Below are 18,585 nucleotides of genomic sequence, written 5' to 3'. Positions count from 1 at the left end.
GAGGCGGAAATTAAACGTCCGTTAACCAGTTTAGTAATTACTAAGGTTAAAGTTGGTGTGAAAGCAGAGATCGTCATCACGACTTTAAATATCGTGGTATGTGATACAGTTGTCAGTGAATTGTCGCATTCTAGAGAAAATTTCTGTAAGGTTTGTCGTTATTGTAAATTATAAAAATTAAACGTATAGTGCACCACCTTGCTGTAAACCGGATGTGACGTAGTAAAAGGACGAAGCGAAATTATGTGCTACGTTGACCTTAAAAGCCCCCTAACCGCATACAGGGGTTCCAACACGCTTTTCGAAAAACACAGGTAAGCCAAGACGACACAGAAACCACCGACAGCAGGGTAGCACCCACCACCTCCGTTTTTGTCAAAAGATAGCTAGTTACAAAACTATGACCGCATTAGGGAGACTAATGACAGAGCAAAAAGTTTAGGTATGAGGCGGCGAGGAGCAATGCGATCGAATGCTTTGCAGTAGTCTATAAAAATGCACTCAACTTGAAGGTTTTTATTCATAGTAATGTGAAATGCAGCGGCGCATGCTAGTAAATGCGCACATCGCAAAAAGCTTTTTCAAAAGCCATGTTGAATAATAATGTTTACTTGACCCGAGGTAACTGTAAACTTTAGATGTAGTAATGTGTTCCAGAGCAGCAGCAGTAGCTTTGCAGGTTGTTCTTAAACAGTCGGCACCCACTCCAGGAGTGTAGCCAAGGGGGGGGGGGGGGGTTCAAACCCCCCTCGAAATTTTTCAGTTTTGCTTGCGTATATACTATACACGCACACATACAAACGCACGCACGAACATACATAAAGTATTGCTGAACCCCCCCCCCCCCGGAAAAAATTTCTGGCTACGTCCTTGACCCACTCTAATGCAGCAGATTGTTCTTATTAATTCGATGAATCCTCTATCGAATCTCCCTGTGATCTGTGATGTCGACGTGAGCTAAACCAGTGTTTCGTAGGAAGAAACGGGGGTACAACGCAAAACAAATAGCAACATTCGCACCCCTCTGGACTTATATGTAGCCCAGTCAACTACCTTCACAGCTGCACTTATTGACGACTCTCTTGTGCAAATAAGCAGTGAGGCGACTAAAGGTACCTTATCCTCAGCAAAACAAACACACGTGATAAAGAGCTGAATTTCTTTAATAAAGCAATGCACTGCAGAACTCCTTTCTCAAGTTCCTGTTTTGGTGCTTCTCCGGTCTCTCATCAGTGAAGTGTCATTCAGTAAAGCACTGCCTCCAGGACATTCATCGCCCCACAGTTTCTCATCGCTTCGAGCCTCTATGTTCGCTTAAACTTCTGTCTCGTTGATTGCCGCAATAAGGAGTTTCTTTCCTCAATTTATTGTCGGCGTTTCCGAGGTTTCGTGGTCCCCAAAGCAACCAAGTGATGACCAAGAACATCTGCAATCTGTATGATTGAAACGCACCGGGATGATATGTTCACGTAGTGCCATGCTTTTGTCCGTGGGCGTGCGCCAGGGACAGAAGTTCTTAGTCCCTGGCCTTAGTCCCTGGGCTCAGTCCGTGGTTTTTTTCCCTGGGCTCAGACCATGGGCTTAGCCCCGGGTCTTAGTCCTTGGGCTTAGTCCCTGGGCTTAGTTCCTGGGATTAGTCCGTGGTCTTTGTCCCAGGGCTCAGTCCATGGGCTTAGTCCGGGGGCTTAGTCCGTGGCCTTTGGCCCTGGGCTCTGTCCATGGGCTTAGTCCCTGGGCTTAGTCCATGGTCTTTGCCCTGGGCTCAGTCCATGGGCTTAGTCTGTTGTCTTTGGCCCTGTGCTTAGTGCATGGGCTTAGTCCATGGTTTTTGTCCCTAGGCTTAGTCCCTGTACTTAGTCCTTGAGCTTAGTCCCTGGGTTTGTCGCACCGCGCGAGAGGCACGCAAATGCCCAGGCTGTTTCTGTACAGGCCGCGGTCGCAGAAGCACTGGTAGGCACAGTCGCGCGTGCACTCGTCCGTTGGTTCGGGCTGCGAGCAGGACAGCTCGCCGCAGGACGAGCTCTCGCACTCCTTGAACACCTCGCCAGGTCCGCATTCAGGAAACGTTCCTCCTCCGCTGCTTTCATCTGCGGCTGAGAATATTTCATTATTGTTTGATATGTTGAGTTGAGTCGAATGAACTTTATTTTCCCAACGGTTGTTATCGTGCCCGGGGCTAGGCTGCCACACAAACATACAAAGAAACAAAGGAAATAGGAAGAACGCAGGCTAAGAACATGATAATGGGTACGTAACTCAATGATTGTATTGGCATATATTGGGGCACAGAACCTCCAGAAGCATTCGAAACTTATCGTCAAGTAATTGAGACAGAAGAATAAAGGAAAAGGCAGGGAGGTATTAATATCTTGCTTCCTACCGTGCTCTGTGGAAAGAGAAAAAAACAGACCAAAGGATAAAGGAAAAGTAACAGATAGTGGAAGTCGATCAAGGAGTAGAAAACAGGTGCAGTAAAGCAAAGACACGTACATGTGTGCACCCGTACACCCAAGCAGTTTTCTGATACGTTAGCGCGATTTCTTTTTTGTCCTCATAATCGGACACACCACCTCTGGAATTTCTGGACATGGATTTACGGTAGTTCGCGAATAATTCCTCTGCTCCAGCAATGCCAGGTGTGTATTCATTGAGTCCAGCACATCGGAGGCGCCAATTACGGGGTAGGCAAGGGTGCGTTCGTCCGCTTTGAACATGAGCGTTTCTGGAAGGTGGACGCCTACTACGGATCTAGCTGGGGGAGAGCATCTAGGCATTTCATTATGGGGGCTCTTCGATTTTCGGACTTCTGGCAGTTCTCTGGCAGCCAGAGATAGCCAGAGGGTCAGTCAGCAAGTTCCGGTCGGGACAGGAAGCAGCGTCTTGGTCACATGTGTGGGAAACCCGAGACAACCCGAAGCTGCCCCAAGATTACAAAATCGAACGCTGGGACAGCCAGCGTAAACGTAAACAAACGCTACCGCCGTGGCAGCAAACGAAACTTTGCGCCGCGTGCGCTTTCGTTTTTCTGCATTGCCCGCTTGAAAATATGTTGCTAGGTTTGCTGAAGAGCTGCAGTGATATTCTCGAGCATACGGATTTGAGATACGATCACGTACGTTCGCAAAATCGTGCGCAACTCGCCCCGTCCGCGAACAAAACAGCCAGCTGGCGCACGGCGCCACGAAAGCGATGCAAGGTGAGCTACCGCGCCGCTAACGGCTTAACCAGCTCACGTCTGCTTAGTACGTGTAACAGTCGCTGCACAACACGACGCTAAAATCTCGCGAAAGTGATCGTGTCCCCAAAAGAGCTCGAGGATCTATCGCGTACTACGTCGCACACACGCGTTGACCAGCTTTTTTTCAATTGCGTTTTGTCATAACTTGAGACATGCGGCGGTATGGGTACCACGAGTGCGCGTTATATCTAAAATAAACTTCTGTGTGACGCGTCTTCGACTCGTTTTGGCAGATGTTGCCTGAGCCTCTTTTGCAATCCTAAGTGGCACTCCAAAAATCTTATGTACTAGCTCAGCTTTTATTTGAGCTACTAGGTGATAACCGCGTACATACTTCATGGAATTATTACTAAGAGGTGGAAAAAGACAAAGCCGACGATGAAATAAGCAACAAAAGGATGTATACATTTCTTAATTCATCTTCGTTTTTTCACATCGACGCGTCGTAGCATAACATAATACCGTAGATCGAAGTACGCTCGCACGCCGTTCGCGACCAACGAGGATCACACAAAAAACAATGTCGCGATCGCTTTTATTCGATCAGTGCATTTTATCAACATCGAAGACCTAGTTGAAATAGTTAAGTTCTTACGGGGTTCACGCACACAAACATACGACGGAGCGAAATAGGTAGTTCGATCACAATCGTCTCAGCTAAATGCACATAAAGCAGACACGACACCACAATCGAATACTACCACGAAAAAATAAATTCGAAAGGAGTCTCCATGCGTTCGCACGAACGTGTACATAACTTTTGGGACATGTGCACGACGCAGTTAGAATGGTTAGAACGCGACAGTTCGCCGCGTTGTTCACGGAAGGAAACTTCACGGGACACATAAGAAAAGCAATAAACATTAGCTCCAAATGCTCGCCTCCACTCGTAATCGTGCCATCTCGCACGGCGAAACGGCGCCGAGCGGCCCGAGCGTAAGGACAAGCAAAGGTGTAGTCCGCAAGCGCCCGCATTGCAATCCGTCGAGTCCTCACAAAGATGGCCGCGAGCGCGTATCGTCTCTTTTCGGCGTCTGCTAGCCCGAAACCTTCCAGACAGCTTCCTCAACTAAATTGTCCTGGAAGGTTCTGGCGACCCTCGGGCTCCCCGCGGGTCGCCAGAACCGTCCAACCCGAGAAAAACGAACGCCAACCGGAAGTGCACCGCGGGGGGGTCGGAGCAACCCGAGAAAAACGAGCGCGCTCTGGCTGGCTCTGGCAGCCCGCGGGTAGCCAGAAGTGGAAAATCGAAGAGCCCCATGGTTTGATGAGTAGTTTGGGCGGATTTAAACGATGTGTCTAAAACTTCCGCAAGATTTTTTTTAACATTAACGAAACCAATTTTGTTGCAAAATATTTGTCAAGGCTGTATACCTACAATTTTCGCACGTCATTTTTTTAGAGGAGCACAGGGATTCCGTAAGAACGTGCCTTATTAAAGTGAATAACTATATTCTCGCTTCTGCATGAAAAACATATATGTACGATTTCTTAATGACATGCATCTTCCTTTTTCCAGGCATTTCTACACAGACATAGACTAACAACACTGAGTGAAACTTATTGTCCGCAATGTCCTACCAGACAGCGTCAGCAGCTGCTACAAGGGTATCTATAGACTTTCTGATGAGTAATGCGCTGGACACTAGGCTTCAAGGAATCCACGGTGTTGCGTGTTATTGTACATACGCATCACGTCTTCCTGCCCTCATCATCATCTTCGTCACTCTTTCTCCCCTTTTTCTTCTCCCCTGTGCAGAGTGGCAGCCCAGAGCGCGCAAGCCCAAGCCGACCCCTCTGCCATCTTCTAATAAATGCTCTCTCTCTATATAGGCAAACAACAGCATTACCAGCATTCCACTCCAAACATGTGGAATCGGCACGCGGCCACACAGCTTAAGCAATTTCCACTACCCTACTACTTAGCTAGAGGACACTGGTTCGATCACGCACACTGCGACCGCATTTCGATGGGGACAAAACGGGAAAACACCTGCGTGCTTACATTGAGGGTCACCTTAAAGAACCCCAGGTGAAATTAATCTGCAGTCGCCCAATACGGCGCACTCCATAACCATGTTGTGTTTCTAGCCCGTGAAATGCCAGGATTAAAACAAGGCAGTAGTTCAAGTGAAGATGTGCGCATGAAGAGATGAAAAATCCTTGAACAACGAGTGTTGCTGGAGACAACGTTTCGAAATGTAGTCTTGTCTTCTTCAAGGAAGCAACTACTTCGCTGCCTCAAAGTTGCAACTTTGTAGAAGACAAGACAAGACCACTGGTCGAAACGTTGATTCCAGATACACGCCCTCTTCAAGAATTTTCATCTCTAAGAACTTAATTATAGAAATTCACAAATTTCCGCTGCATCATCAACGACAAGAAATATAGCCCGCCTGTTCGGGTCACTTACCAGGCAGTGCGGAGACATCTGAAGCTGTAAGTACCGCCAGCAGAACCAGGATCGTCCAGATGGCCCTCATGACGCCGTTCTTCGCAAGCCCTTGCCTTGCTCTTCAAACCTTGGACCAAGCGCTCGCCTAAGCCTCCACTGGTTTCTAAACGAACTCAAGATCGTAGCTTTTTGAATAAGGCTTTCGAAGATGCATTCGACACGAGCTACGCAGTAGATTCCCTTACAAAAAACTGCGCTTCTGAATACTGCGCTTCTTCAGCTGTTGCGTTAAAGGAAGCCAATAGCTCCCTTCCGTCACGGCAACGCAAACGCGCCAATGCACGCGATCTTTCTCCGCGTGTGCATGGACGAGGCCAGATAAAAGAGATATATGCCGAGACGATTGTTTCGAAGTCTTCGAGGAAATCCCGTGCCCCCCCCCCCCCTCCGAGTTAGTTGTTTATAATTGAAAACACATCCGTCTTTCGTGCCTCGGGTGCGTAGCGAAAGCTGTCGATGGCTCGAGCGAAGAAAATATCTGGCTCGCTGAGCATTCGAATGCAAGGTCAAATGAAGAGCATATAAAGTGAAGAGAGTGTGAGAGAATGTGACATTGAAGATGGCATAAAATGAAGCGAGAGTCAGATAGTGTTACATTAAGTTGATAATAAGTGAAGAGAGAGTCAGATAGTGTGACATTGAAGATTCTATAAAGTGAGCAGAGACTGAGAGTGAGAGAGTGTGGCGTTGAAGAGCATATAAAGTGAAGAGAGAGTGAGAGTGTAACATTGAAGATGATATAAAGTGAAGACAAAGAGAGAGTATGACATTGAAGATGATATAAAGTGAAGACAGAGAGAGTGTGTTTGTGTAACAATAAGATCATATAAAGTGAAGAGGGACTGAGAGAGTGTGACATTGAAGATGATATAAAGTGAAGAAAGACTGATAGTGTGACACTAAAGAGGATATAAAGTGAACAGAGAGAAAGAGAGTGCGTCATTGAAGGTGATATAAAATGAAGAGAGAAGGCGAGAGTGTGACATTGAAGAGTGGTGCGCGTTTTGATGCCAACACGGCGCAGTCACGAGCGCGCAGGAGACCGCTTGGCAGCGATAAGGTTGTCGGAGAGCTTGATCGAGGGTCTATAAGAAATTAATGAGCCTCTTTACGGCGTGCCGCTGTCGGCTATGGTATTGCAAAAGGGAAAGTGTTTTCTTCGCTTTTTTGTTTTTTTTTTTTCGTTCTCTTTATTTGACGCTTACTTTTCGCGTTCTTGCACGTACGCAGATACACGTACCAGGCTGATTATTTGCGTGCGTTGGTAGTACGTGTATGCATGCGAGCATGAACGCGTGTTTCAGGGTAGTTAGGAGGCACAGACGGGTAACGTGCGTGTTAACAAGACGTCAGTCGTAGTTAAGCTTAACAAAAACTGCAGCAGCTAGTCTGTTCCCGTCATGCCAAGCTGTCGCTAAGCAGGAACGCCGTTGGGCTTATGTATACATTGCGTGCGCACAACACTGACGTCAATGGCAGAGGGCCGCTTTCGGATTCTCCGAACGCGTAATTATGTTAATTTGTTGTGCATTCCTCGACTGAAGGTATGGCTGCACTGCATTAATCTTTGACTCCTTTTGGCTGACAGCATAGAAGTGTAACGGCGTTAACCCTTACAAATGTCGTAGATGCAGTTCAGTTGCATTCAGTCTATTGAAAAGAAAACAAATGTCAACTAAAGGAGATCAGAATAATTATTAAGACTTTTATAAAGGTTGGCACCACTACGCTAGCGTCATCGAGGTGATTTCGCGTATGCTCTGGCGATGTGTCAACTTATATAGCTACGTTGTTGCAATTAAAGTTATATATTGTGATGTTCTTACGCCATTTCTGGCTTAAAAGCATTACTTCGGCTGAAGTGTCATACATATACTGTGAGTGGTCGCGAAGTTTGCAAGACGTTCTGAATTCGTTTATCTTTATTTTTTTCCCCAACTCTGTGACTCAAGGAATGCACAGTGATCAAGCAGGACGCACTTGTACTGTAAAACGTTAATATCGTCGCTTCGACGTGCTACTGCAGGAAGCGTGTGTGCCGTGAATGATTATCGTAGCCGTCTGCCTATATTACAAAGTTGTCATGTTTAAATGTTATTGGTGGTAATCGTTTCTGATATAAGAATTTTTTACGTACGGATGTTCATTATTCAATCAATTTTATTATTACATAACAGGTTAATTACAAGGCATAAAATATACAGACGAGAGTCCCAAAATACGAGACTGCAATGGGATTGATGTTAATTGTATCCGATATAACATTCTTCTGAACACACATCTGTGCTTACCTTAGTAGTATTTCGTCCAGAGTGGTTCTAAACACTGTTTTCGGGCAATAATCTTGTTTTTCCTTTCATAAGCCTTTTGCTCTTCATCATGCGATAATTTCGTTCATCGCATCCACTCTACTCTCCACAGTGTGTGTGTGTGTGTGTGGTGTGTGTGTGTGTGTGTGTGTGTGTGTGTGTGTGTGTGTGTGTGTGTGTGTGGTGTGTGTGTGTGTGTGTGTGTGTGTGTGTGTGTGTGTGTGTGTGTGTGTGTGTGTGTGTGTGTGTGTGTGTGTGTGTGTGTGTGTGTGTGTGTGTGTGTGTGTGTGTGTGTGTGTGTGTGTGTGTGAACGAATGCTTCCTAAAGCAGAGAAGAAAGACACGATGCGTTGATGATAGGCCCGTAATTCCGGTTTTATTCCTTCTTGAACCAACAAGACGGGACACTTAGGAGCAGAATGCCCTGCGGACACAGCGCCCGGCACTGTTCCTGAAGAAGCCGTTGGAGCAGAAGCAACCCGTGCGGCAATCGTACGTGCACTTGGTAGGCGGTCTCGGATTGGCGCAGGTCAGTTCTGCGCATGTGCTGCTCTGACACTGCTTCAACACCTCGCCCTGGTCGCACCGCGGCGGACTAGGAAAGCCCGGAACCGGCACTGCAAATGGTGTAAACGCTTGGGTAAGGTGCTATTTTTCTCCTTTAAAGGAGTACTGGCAAGACAATTTTCATCTGTCGCTTTCTTACGTCAAATGAAGGGCCATGCCTTAAAAAGCCTAGAAAATCTACTGGCACGGCCGCTGGATAGAAACGCATGCGTTTTTTTTTTCCATCCAGCGGTCGTGCTACTGGTAAGCGTGAGTGTCCGCCCTGGAAAATTAATTACAACATGTTCTGAAAAGCTAGCTTCGGTCCCTACTGCACCCTAAACCGGCACTGCAAAGGGTGTAAACGTTTCGGTGGGGTGTTCCTGCGTCCTACTGTGTTCCTGCGTCCTTGTCCTTTATTGCGCTGTTTTTTCCCAGCTAAGCATGTACCAACTCGCCCAAATCAAAGTCTCCCTTAAAGTAGTACCGACACAAAAAAATTTTATCTGTCGCTTTTTCTGCGTCAAATGAAAGGTCATGCCTTCAAAAGCCTAGAAAATGTACTGGTAAGCGTGAGTGTGCCCTGAAATGTTAATTACGACATGCTTTTAAAAGCTAGTTTCGGTTTCCACTGCACTCTGACGTCACGACACAATATGGGGTTCTCGTCAAGTGCTCTCAAAAGATATCGTGACGTTTCCACGGCCGATCAGCTCCGTGGCTCCGCTGGTGACGCGCAAGCGGCCGTTTTGCATGTTTTGGTACTTGACGTCATCACAACTGCATGGTGCGTAAAGTCACCATAATTGATGCTGTAGACTGACGTCACGCTAGTGTCGATGTCAGTAGGTGCGCCACACAAAAATTGACTGTATTGTCGACATAAAGTATCTTATCAGCATTTCCTGATCTTCACACTTGCTCAGAGCCGTCTCTGTGCACATGAGATCAGTATAGTGGAGTAAACTCAGCTTCGAAAATAGGCGTCAGTACTCCTTTAAGGGAGTATCCATAGAACTTTTTTATATTTACACTTCAAAAAGTTACACCCTTTTAGGAGTACTTTTGCCCCACAGAAATAACAGTCATCTGGCTTGCCAGCGTTTCCTTTTCTTGGAAACTTGGCGCTACAGCTACTGCCCTACGAAGAACGCTAGTATGAGCTCCTGAAAGTATGCTGGTCGCGCGGCGACAACGCAAGCAAAGGAACTCGATATACCGATGCCGATTGTTGTTGCGGTGCATAATGACGCCCCCAATTATGCAACTGCTTCTCGAGTGTATGCCCCGCCGAGGTGGTCTAGTGGTTATGGCACTCAACTGCTGACCCGAAGGTCGCGGGATCGAATGCCGGACGTGGCGGCTGCATTTTCGATGGGGCGAAAATGTTGAGGCCCGTGTACTTACATTTAGGTGCACTTTAAAGAACCCCAGGTGGTCTAAATTTCCGGAGCCCTCCACTACGGCGTCTCTCATAATCATATCGTGGTTTTGGGACGTTAAACCCCAGATATTATTATTCTCGAGTGTAAGATTGCAGCACCATGATAGCAGTACACAAGCGCTCCGTCACGTGACTTTTTTTCATATTTCGCGGGCTTTCTTTGCAACGCGGGAAAAAGGACTACGCGAGAGGTATCGTACTGGAAGCAATTTAATCGGTGGTTTCTCTATGCGCTCCAGAACTCTACGATCATACTTTGGGTCTACAGCCAATCATTAAAAAGTTGAGTGATTAAACATAATTAATGAGTTAAGGGGCCGGAAAATAAATGAATAGCCTGAGTAACTATAGGCTAGTGCTAACAGGTTGCTCCTTTTAACTTTAAACTTATGGCTATAGTTACGTGGGACAGCCCTGTATAATCCACTCGTCCAAACAAGCCCCCCTCTCAAGGCCATGTGCTTACCTTGCGCATGGCACAACACAGTTCCGGCGAATAATATGACTACGGCTACGGCCAAGGCTTGCGGCTTCATGACGGGACGCTGTCGCGGTAAGGTTGCAGATGTGCGGGTCGATGTTCAGCTAATGATTTGCCTTTTATAGGCCGGCCATGGTCCGGTCCCAGTGGAAAGGATTTAGTGCACGCCAAAGGCGACAGATTCCGGTTGTCTGCGCTCCTGGTGTTATCATTCCGTCAAGCCACTGACCCTGTAATGGCAGGACCGGTTGCAATGGCTGAGTTTAAAAAAACAAGAACCTTACTGAGACTTTACGAAGAAGAAAACAAAGGCCCCTTCTTTCCCGTCTACCCGTATACAGTGACTTCCACTTACGGCCTCCTGTATAAGCGCATCTAAAAACGTTTCCTGCCGGCCCAAGATGCGCCTGACTGCTTGCGCCGTATGGTGCCCTCAGCGTACCTCATCCAGTGTCACGTGACCCTGCTGTCGCCTCTCCTTTATGGTTGCTCTATTCAGAGACCTTCACTCAAATCGCGCTTACAACCAGTTTGCTCGAAAAAGAAAGAACGAAAGAAACAGAAAAAAAAGCGTGCTCCATGCATTCCGTACGCACTCATGGTTTGTGCAGTGACTGCGAGATTTCTCAGAAAAAAGATAGATTGATGAACATTGCACATGATGATGTGTTGTCCAGAAAAGTAAGTCTACCGCTTGTAAATCTACCAGCTATGCACAAAAACCTGATTAATGTCTGCTCCGAAAGGATAATGGTCAACCGCAGATCAGCAGGGCACTCAGCTCTCTCCTGCAGATGTTAGAAAGAGGGACACGTGTTTCCGGCAACCTCCTTGATTTCCGGAAATCATTCGTGATCGACATTCCTTATTGGATCTCAACACCTACACATAGAGCAGTAAACGTTGCCTAAAAACGCTATCTACTACCTGCAATCACTTCTGCGAGGACGTGCAATTATGAGAAATTCGCGATACTCGTCAGTATTAAAACGACTTGGGAGACGCCGTAACAGGCTGCTTGAGCTCAAATCCTTCGCATGTGAGCATAGGCGTCCGCAGGGCTCTCCAAAACGATAAAGGGGGATGGGGGGGGGGGGGGCAATGTTTTATCGCTGCCCACCCCCAACCCCACTGATGATGGAGTCAAGGAAAGCTTCACAATAGACGCAATAATGAAAATGGAGCGATGTCGCGTTTCTCACAACGGCCTGCCTTTGGTCCCCGGCAATATGGCGTGAAGTTGGGAAGTGAAAAAGCTGTTAGAATGGAACATCAGGGGTCTTCGGCTGCCATTATCGTGGAAAACCCGCAAAGCCCTGCAAAACCACGCACATTAAAAAATGGTGGGGTAGGTGCGACTGAGGAACGGCACGGGGCAGCGCTGGCGCCCCTCTAAGATGACTTAGGGAGAGGGGGGTGACGGGGAGAGAGATCAGGGCTCTTAGCCCCCATGTTAGCCCCTGCACCGCGGGAGGCAGTTTTTCACGCACGCGGCAGGTTGTCGGCGCGTTTGTTTTCAAAACACCCGCGACCCCGTTTACGTCAAAGAGCATGTGATTTGACGCCATCTAAAAATGGTGGCCCTGACGAGTGCCCATAGTAGTGCCTACATGTGATCACTGATCGGCTTTTACAAACTCACAGTCTTTCATATTTGTGACTATTTTTTATAGAAACCCGTGGTTACGGTGCGAGCCATGCAATTCCGCTCTCGGCAACCTCCTGTGAGCGTCGGCGTGTGCGCGCCGATCTCGGAAGCTAGGGAACAGCCGCTTTTCTAAGCTTGTTGCCGGGGCGCCGGGATGCCCGTTCATATTGTTTGCGTCACAAGGTGGTCTTAACGAAGAACAAGAACGAGGAGTAGTAAACATAATGGTGAATTACGATATATTTATAGTATAACGACTTGATCAATCGTGCATTGCTAGGGGAACGCTAATAAACATTATCATCCGATCAAGTGTAAGTCGCATGCTTCGTGCGGTGCTTGAGATCTTGCACTCTCGCACGCGTTTGTGCCGTTAGAATAAAAGTATTGGAGCTCGTGACTGGAAATTTTTACTTGTACAAGCAGTACAACCACACACAACAGTAGTGCCAGCGCACGCTTGTCGCGCGTGGTGTAGTGGATAGCATCGCGGGTTCGCGCCCGTAAGGTCGTGGGTTCGAATCCCGTCATTCACAATTTGCCGTTCTGTGCTCTTCGTTCTGAGCTCAGAGCCTTTCCCTTTGTGATATAGAACGGGTATTGTCGCATGTTCATAGTGAGAGCTGTCATGTGGCTGCTCCCCGAACTACGACATCACATTCATTTTTTGCAACTGAAGTTTTCACGGAAATCGCATTTTCACAGTGCAAAAAATCTCTATGAAATGCTGATTGTGCGATAGTTTTATTGCTCGCACAGTGCTCCTCGGGTCTGAATGGCCATGCGTTTAAATCTCGTTCACGTTCAAGCAACTATCCGCTAATTTTTTTCAGTAAGCTTCAGAGCCTCGATCTTTACAATGTCATAAACGGAAAATAGTGGAGGCCGTCGAGGTGTGAGTTCGCCTCAGAAAAACGCCCCTACATTCTTTTTTCTTTCTTTTTCCTCGTACGTACTAGTTTAACTCTTTCAACGTCTTCATGACATTAATTGAAAATATAAGGGAAAAAATTAAAATATTGTCTTACGCACGTCATACAGTAGACTTAGCAAACGTCCTTTTCGTCTAAACTGCTTGAAGTTTAGCTTAGAAGTACACGCCACAGTTTATTACTATCCTTTCGACGATGCTGCAGTGCAAATTTTAGCCTTCGTTTTCTACTGTAGTAACGGCCTCAGATTGAGCAGCCGTTTATGGTCTAGGCATTCTCTGCTCTAGGGTTGTACAACATGGGCATGATTTGCAAATTATCTTGATGATCGAATAAATTACTTATCTCACCATCCACTGCACCAAATTTGATAATACATGCTGTATTTAAAGAAAAGGATTAAATCTAGCGATTGCAACGAGTACATTTTTAATTCGGGCCATGATTGCGGAAACTCGGAAAATTTCAAAACAAGCCAAGCCCCATTCCACTCAGTGGTGATAAATAACGATATGACATCGTAATTTTTGTAAACTGCGGCTATTTAGAAAGCTTAATGCGCGAAATATCGTACAAAAACTCTGCGTCTAAATGTCGTGAAACGGGCGAGCGCGAGGGCAACTGGCGAGGAACTTGCAAACTAACAATGGCTTTTGCTTTAGCAGCTGTGAGATGGCATTAGTGAACAATGCGGAACACGTTTGGTTCTGATGCACGCAATTCTTGAAGAATGACGCCAACTCATGACAAATAAGGCGCAAAGTGTTTAAGGCGAACTTGCGAAAATTAACTTGAAAACTGAACGTCAACGCTTTACAGCCTCCGAAACTTGTGCCAATGGCGCACGCGCGCACGTGCACTTCTATCTCAAAGGACAATCTCAGTTGCTTTGCTGGTCGGTAGGTGGCGACGCTTGTCCTAAGCCGCTCCTCTGAAGGTTGATGCAGTACTCGCAGTACTCACGCGTACTTTGCATTATGATTATTCAGTGCCCTATCGATAATTTGGAGTTTGCCAAGCGTTCCAAGTTGCTAAAGCTTATCATTTGAGTGTGATTATGATTAGTCTGAATGGACACAACCGTACACTAAAATGTGAATTGAGGAGGTCCGTCGTGGCGTAGTGGATACCGTTGCAGTCTCGCGATCAAAGGTCTGCGAGTTCGAATCCTGCATTCACAACCAGCTACCCTGAAATCTCCCAAATGAGCTCAGGGTCGTTTCCCGTTGTGATATATTACGAAGTTGTCGCTATTGATAGTGGGAGCAGTCTTTCCTTACTGCTTCCAAGAAAGTGGCATAACATTTTTTTGTTGAGGACTGGCCTAGACGATAGTGGGCTTTCCTGGGGTGCAATCCGCGGAACGATGCTATTCCCGATTCCAATGCCATATTCTATGCTATTCTTATCATGCACCACTCGCGGCTGGCTGATCGCGTTGATAACGCGGACGGACCGTCGTTCTGACCAATGGCCAAGCGCGAAAAGCACGAAAAGCATTGGAATAAAAAATAGAATCGTTCCGCGATAGCACCCCTGTTACTACATTTAATACCATAAGCGCCGAACAAAAATCTGCGCTTACTATTTTTCGATCACAACAGCATGTTGCAACCTATGCAATAAAGTCAAGAAATTATCGGCGCATTCAGGCAGTTCTTCAGTGGCGTAGTGGTTCGGGTCTCCGCGTTCGCACGTGCAGGTCGTAGGTTCGAACCCGGTTCACGTCAAGCAACTCGGGAGTTTTTCTTTACAAACTTCGGAGCTGAGTAGACGTGATAAAACGTTTATCTGTCGGAAGTAGTGGGGGTCAATCGCTGTGTTTGATTTCTCCCAAGAAAAACGGCAGAACATTTTTTGCTTTCCTGTCCAAGGCACTTTAGGTTAAAGATATTCTTGTTTTAGGCGTTTTACGGGCCATACCGGACGTTATTACGCGATGATATTAATCGGAAAGAGAAAGCGATCGTTAAATAACGTTCTTCCGCGATTCGAGCAGTTCTCGCTTGGACGTCTAAATGTTTTCCATGTCTTGCATTGTAAAATATGGCTCGTGTGTAGTACACCCAACACAACATAAGCATATCATTGTGCTCATTTGCTGCTTGAGCATTATAAATTGCTTGAGAATACAATACATGTGTAAAATATAATACGTGTCTACTGCAGTCGATGCAATACATGTCTAAACTTAATTCGATTAATACTTTCTTTTTCTACCATTACAGATCCAATGATATGCTGCAGTAAAAACTGCAAAGGGACAAGTCTTGCGGGCTCACGTCAGAGCTGTATCAGTGCTGAATCAGCCCTGATGTGAGCCCGGCACACTTCTTCCTACCCTCAATGCTCAAGAGAAGCCAAAAAAGTCACTGTTTCGACGGCGTTCTTGCCATCGAACGTGCTGTCACAGTCTGTGAAAGAGGTCACGGCAGCTGACTTTCAGGGAGCCTTTTCAGCATCAGAATCGTGTTGTAACCGGTGCATCGACGCCCGAGGAAGCTATTTTGACGAATTTAAATAATATGTACCGATCGGATCAATAAATTCTTTTTACCAGACCCAGTCTGATTAACTTAGTCAGATACTGTATATAGGTTCATGGTAATTATTTCTTCACAAGAGTATGTGTCAACCAGATACCTTTTTTTCCAGTAGTTTACACTGTTGTACAGTGTGTGTACATTGGCGTACGAATACTGTATATAGAGTGTACGGGCCGTGTGTGCAGAGAAGGTGCTTGAGAAAGTGGCAAGTTTGAGCTCTGCTTTCGAACTCTCCTTGGACGAGGGATGGATCCCTTTAATCGTGTGCTTATCTTGTAGCAGATTATAATCCTTTGTGACACAGTGTCTTCATTTCGAGACTCAACTTGCTTTTGCCATATCTGTGCACTATTGGCAACGAAGAGACTGAAAACACTGAGCTAATGGTAAATTAAGCATTCTTGCTGCGTGAGGTGCCTTTGTATCACTTCCGATTGAAATATTTTGCTGCACATGACCACTTTGGTGAAGGTAGTATCGTGTTCAATAAGGGATTGGACGTGGGGTGGTTTATCAGGAATTTCAAAGTATCTTTTTACCTTTTTAGGAATGCTCGCTGCCAGCAGATAATTATCGCATGTAATTTGTGTGCATTGTTGAATTCAGTTTATGAAGAAATATAGCATGCATGACTGACTGTACAATAATTAGATAATTGTTTATGTTGGAATTACAATTAATCACTCTCAAACACATCATTTATTCTAGCTCTTCCGCTTGCTTTAAGTTTGGTCTCCAGAACCTTGTCATCAAATTGCTATGTACATTTCACGCATTTATAGACAATCGATCATCATGTGCGTCGCAAAGGGTAAAAAATGGTCAGTTTTTGCACTTTGTACTGGTTTTCACAACATTGCCAATTTGCAGTTCAAGCCTTTCATTAGCTTAAAAATTCGAAGTTGAGGAATTCGAAGAAAATTGCCAAAATATAGTAAAAATATAAATATGAGCGTAAGCACAACCAAACCAATCTTTTAGCCTGTCGCATGGCTTACATGCCCTCTAGAAGAGCGAGCACGTATTGAACGCAGTCTGTGCTGTCATCGTCTAGGACTCCCGTCTCAGGAGCAACAAAGGCCATTGTTCTGTCTACCTGGTGTACGCCATGTTGAGAGATTTCTTGTGCATTGTAGCGAGCGCAGTGGACACAAAGGAGATGCTGGCTACTTGCGGCCATGTATGTCACAAGCACACACGTGCCGGACATTTGAAATTGTGAAACAAATACGTATTTGCAAACGCTACGGAAACTCGCAAGCAGCACATACGGTGCCGATTCAGTTCCTGTTAGCTCACACGTGGATGACGCAGTTGTAGATGCAGATAACTGTTACGCCAGTGCATGTTTTACTGCCTTTGTGTGCAGTGTTGTCTCAAACTTATATCATCACTGCAGGCGATGTAAAATTGTTGCACTCCTCTTCATTCTTTTTTTTTTTTGCGACATAGACTTGCTCTTAAGGCATAATATTTGTTATGTATATTTGTGTTAAATGTGCGCCGTTAGGCCGGTCTTGTGTATGAAGTGAAGAAGTGTCTTGTGGAATGTGTTGTCATGTATCCATCGGTCATAACTGTTTTGTCACTGTAGCGAAGACCAGCTTGCAGGAGATGACGGGAGCGTTCCAACTGTAATCCTTGGCATGTCCATATAAGGTGGTATGCATCTGCTTGCATCACTAGAACAGGCACAATGCCCTCCTAATACAGACCTCCCATCTATTCCCCTTCCATCTCCTCTTCATTCAGGCGCTAAATTTATGTTTATTATGAAAACACCGCAATAAAAGAACTTTTATTTAAACGTCACCATGCAGGATGGTAGGAACTGTAGCAGAAAGACATTTCCACAATAGTTTCCAGGTATCACTTCAATATTTCATAAACAATTAGAAAGAATCGTCTAAAACAAAAAATGGCACTCGATTTTTGCTGAAGATAGTTTAAGATGTTTAAAACTGTGAAAGTAAGGCTGCTTGGTTCTTGTTTATGGGGCTTAACTTCCCAAAGTGACTCATGCTATCAGAGACAGCATAGTGGAGGGTTCCAGAAAATTTTGTCCAGTTCTGCACTAACATTGTTAAGGACATAAGCCTCTAAAATTTTGCCTTCATCGAACCATGCTTGTTTTTAAACTCGTGTCATTCTGCGGAAGTATTGTGAAATACGTGGGGACAGCATGTTACTGGGTGCATGTTGCAAATGAAAGAAACCAACACTACAGATCAAAACGCTGTATAATATCAAAGCGAAGTCATTGTAATAACAGATTATAGGCTTAAAGAAACCAATAAATATGCTGTAAGCATCACATGATGAGGGTGAAGTGGCTTACTCAGTGCTTGGCAACATTACATGCTCATTTCACAACTACACTGAACCCTCCACACTTTCACTAGTACACCATGTTTCAAGGCATCGAGAAATGTTTTTTTCAGTGACAAGCTCCCGTTTTATTTATAGAGTTCCAATTCACGCAGTGCGACTCTACACTGCACAAAGGTAGCGTAGCACAAAATGCCCCAGAGCCATAACAAAGCAACATCATCCTTTGCTAATGACCGAAAGGAAACAAAATTATGTTGCCTTGTTGCCTTACATACCAAAAAAAAAAAAAGGTGGTTATGATGCAAACCTTAGTGGGAGACTCTGCAATTATTGCGACTGCCTGGGGTTCTTCCTTAATGTGCAAGTAAATCTAAGTACACATGCACAAATGTTTTCCCCATTTTTTCCCCCATCTAAATGTGGCCGTCAAGGCCAGGAATCAAACTAGCAACCTTGAGCTTAGCACCACAAGGCCTTAGCGGCTAAGCTGCCCTGGCAAGTAGTTGGTTTGTGTTCATAACAGTGCGCTATGAGAGAGCTGATAGTCAGCACATTTTCAAGGCTGTCCACCTGTACTCCCATCTGCACTGTTTCACAACGGTTATTCGTGATTTACTGTCAGCATTGTAAAAGTAGGGATGAAAAAAATGAAACA

The 18,585-nt window shown here is 45.7% G+C and overlaps 1 protein-coding gene and 1 long non-coding RNA gene across 3 annotated transcripts; one reads left to right on the top strand and one right to left on the bottom strand.

The window, feature by feature from the left end:
- Positions 1-913: 913 nt before the first annotated feature.
- LOC119400296 (chymotrypsin-elastase inhibitor ixodidin) lies at positions 914-6,027 on the bottom strand. Its single transcript, XM_037667318.2, has 2 exons — positions 5,652-6,027; positions 914-2,093 (listed from the first exon to the last, which is right to left on the bottom strand). Exons 1-2 carry the CDS (start codon positions 5,719-5,721, stop codon positions 1,867-1,869), a joined length of 297 nt encoding a protein of 98 aa, XP_037523246.1. The 5' UTR covers positions 5,722-6,027; the 3' UTR covers positions 914-1,866.
- A 2,196-nt stretch (positions 6,028-8,223) lies between these two features.
- On the top strand, positions 8,224-15,632 carry LOC119400295 (uncharacterized). 2 transcript variants are annotated; one of them, XR_005185045.1, is made up of 2 exons: positions 8,224-8,642; positions 15,282-15,632. It is a non-coding gene; the product is annotated as an uncharacterized LOC119400295 (long non-coding RNA). The 2 variants fall into 2 exon arrangements; XR_007416996.1 differs by lacking the exon at positions 8,224-8,642 and adding an exon at positions 8,890-8,920.
- Positions 15,633-18,585: the final 2,953 nt, after the last annotated feature.

The sequence above is a fragment of the Rhipicephalus sanguineus genome, chromosome 7 (genome assembly GCF_013339695.2).
Source record: "Rhipicephalus sanguineus isolate Rsan-2018 chromosome 7, BIME_Rsan_1.4, whole genome shotgun sequence".
In the NCBI taxonomy this organism is placed as follows: domain Eukaryota; kingdom Metazoa; phylum Arthropoda; class Arachnida; order Ixodida; family Ixodidae; genus Rhipicephalus; species Rhipicephalus sanguineus.
The sequence above is the reverse complement of the archived record's forward strand: the minus strand, read 5'-3'. Positions and strand labels throughout refer to the sequence as shown.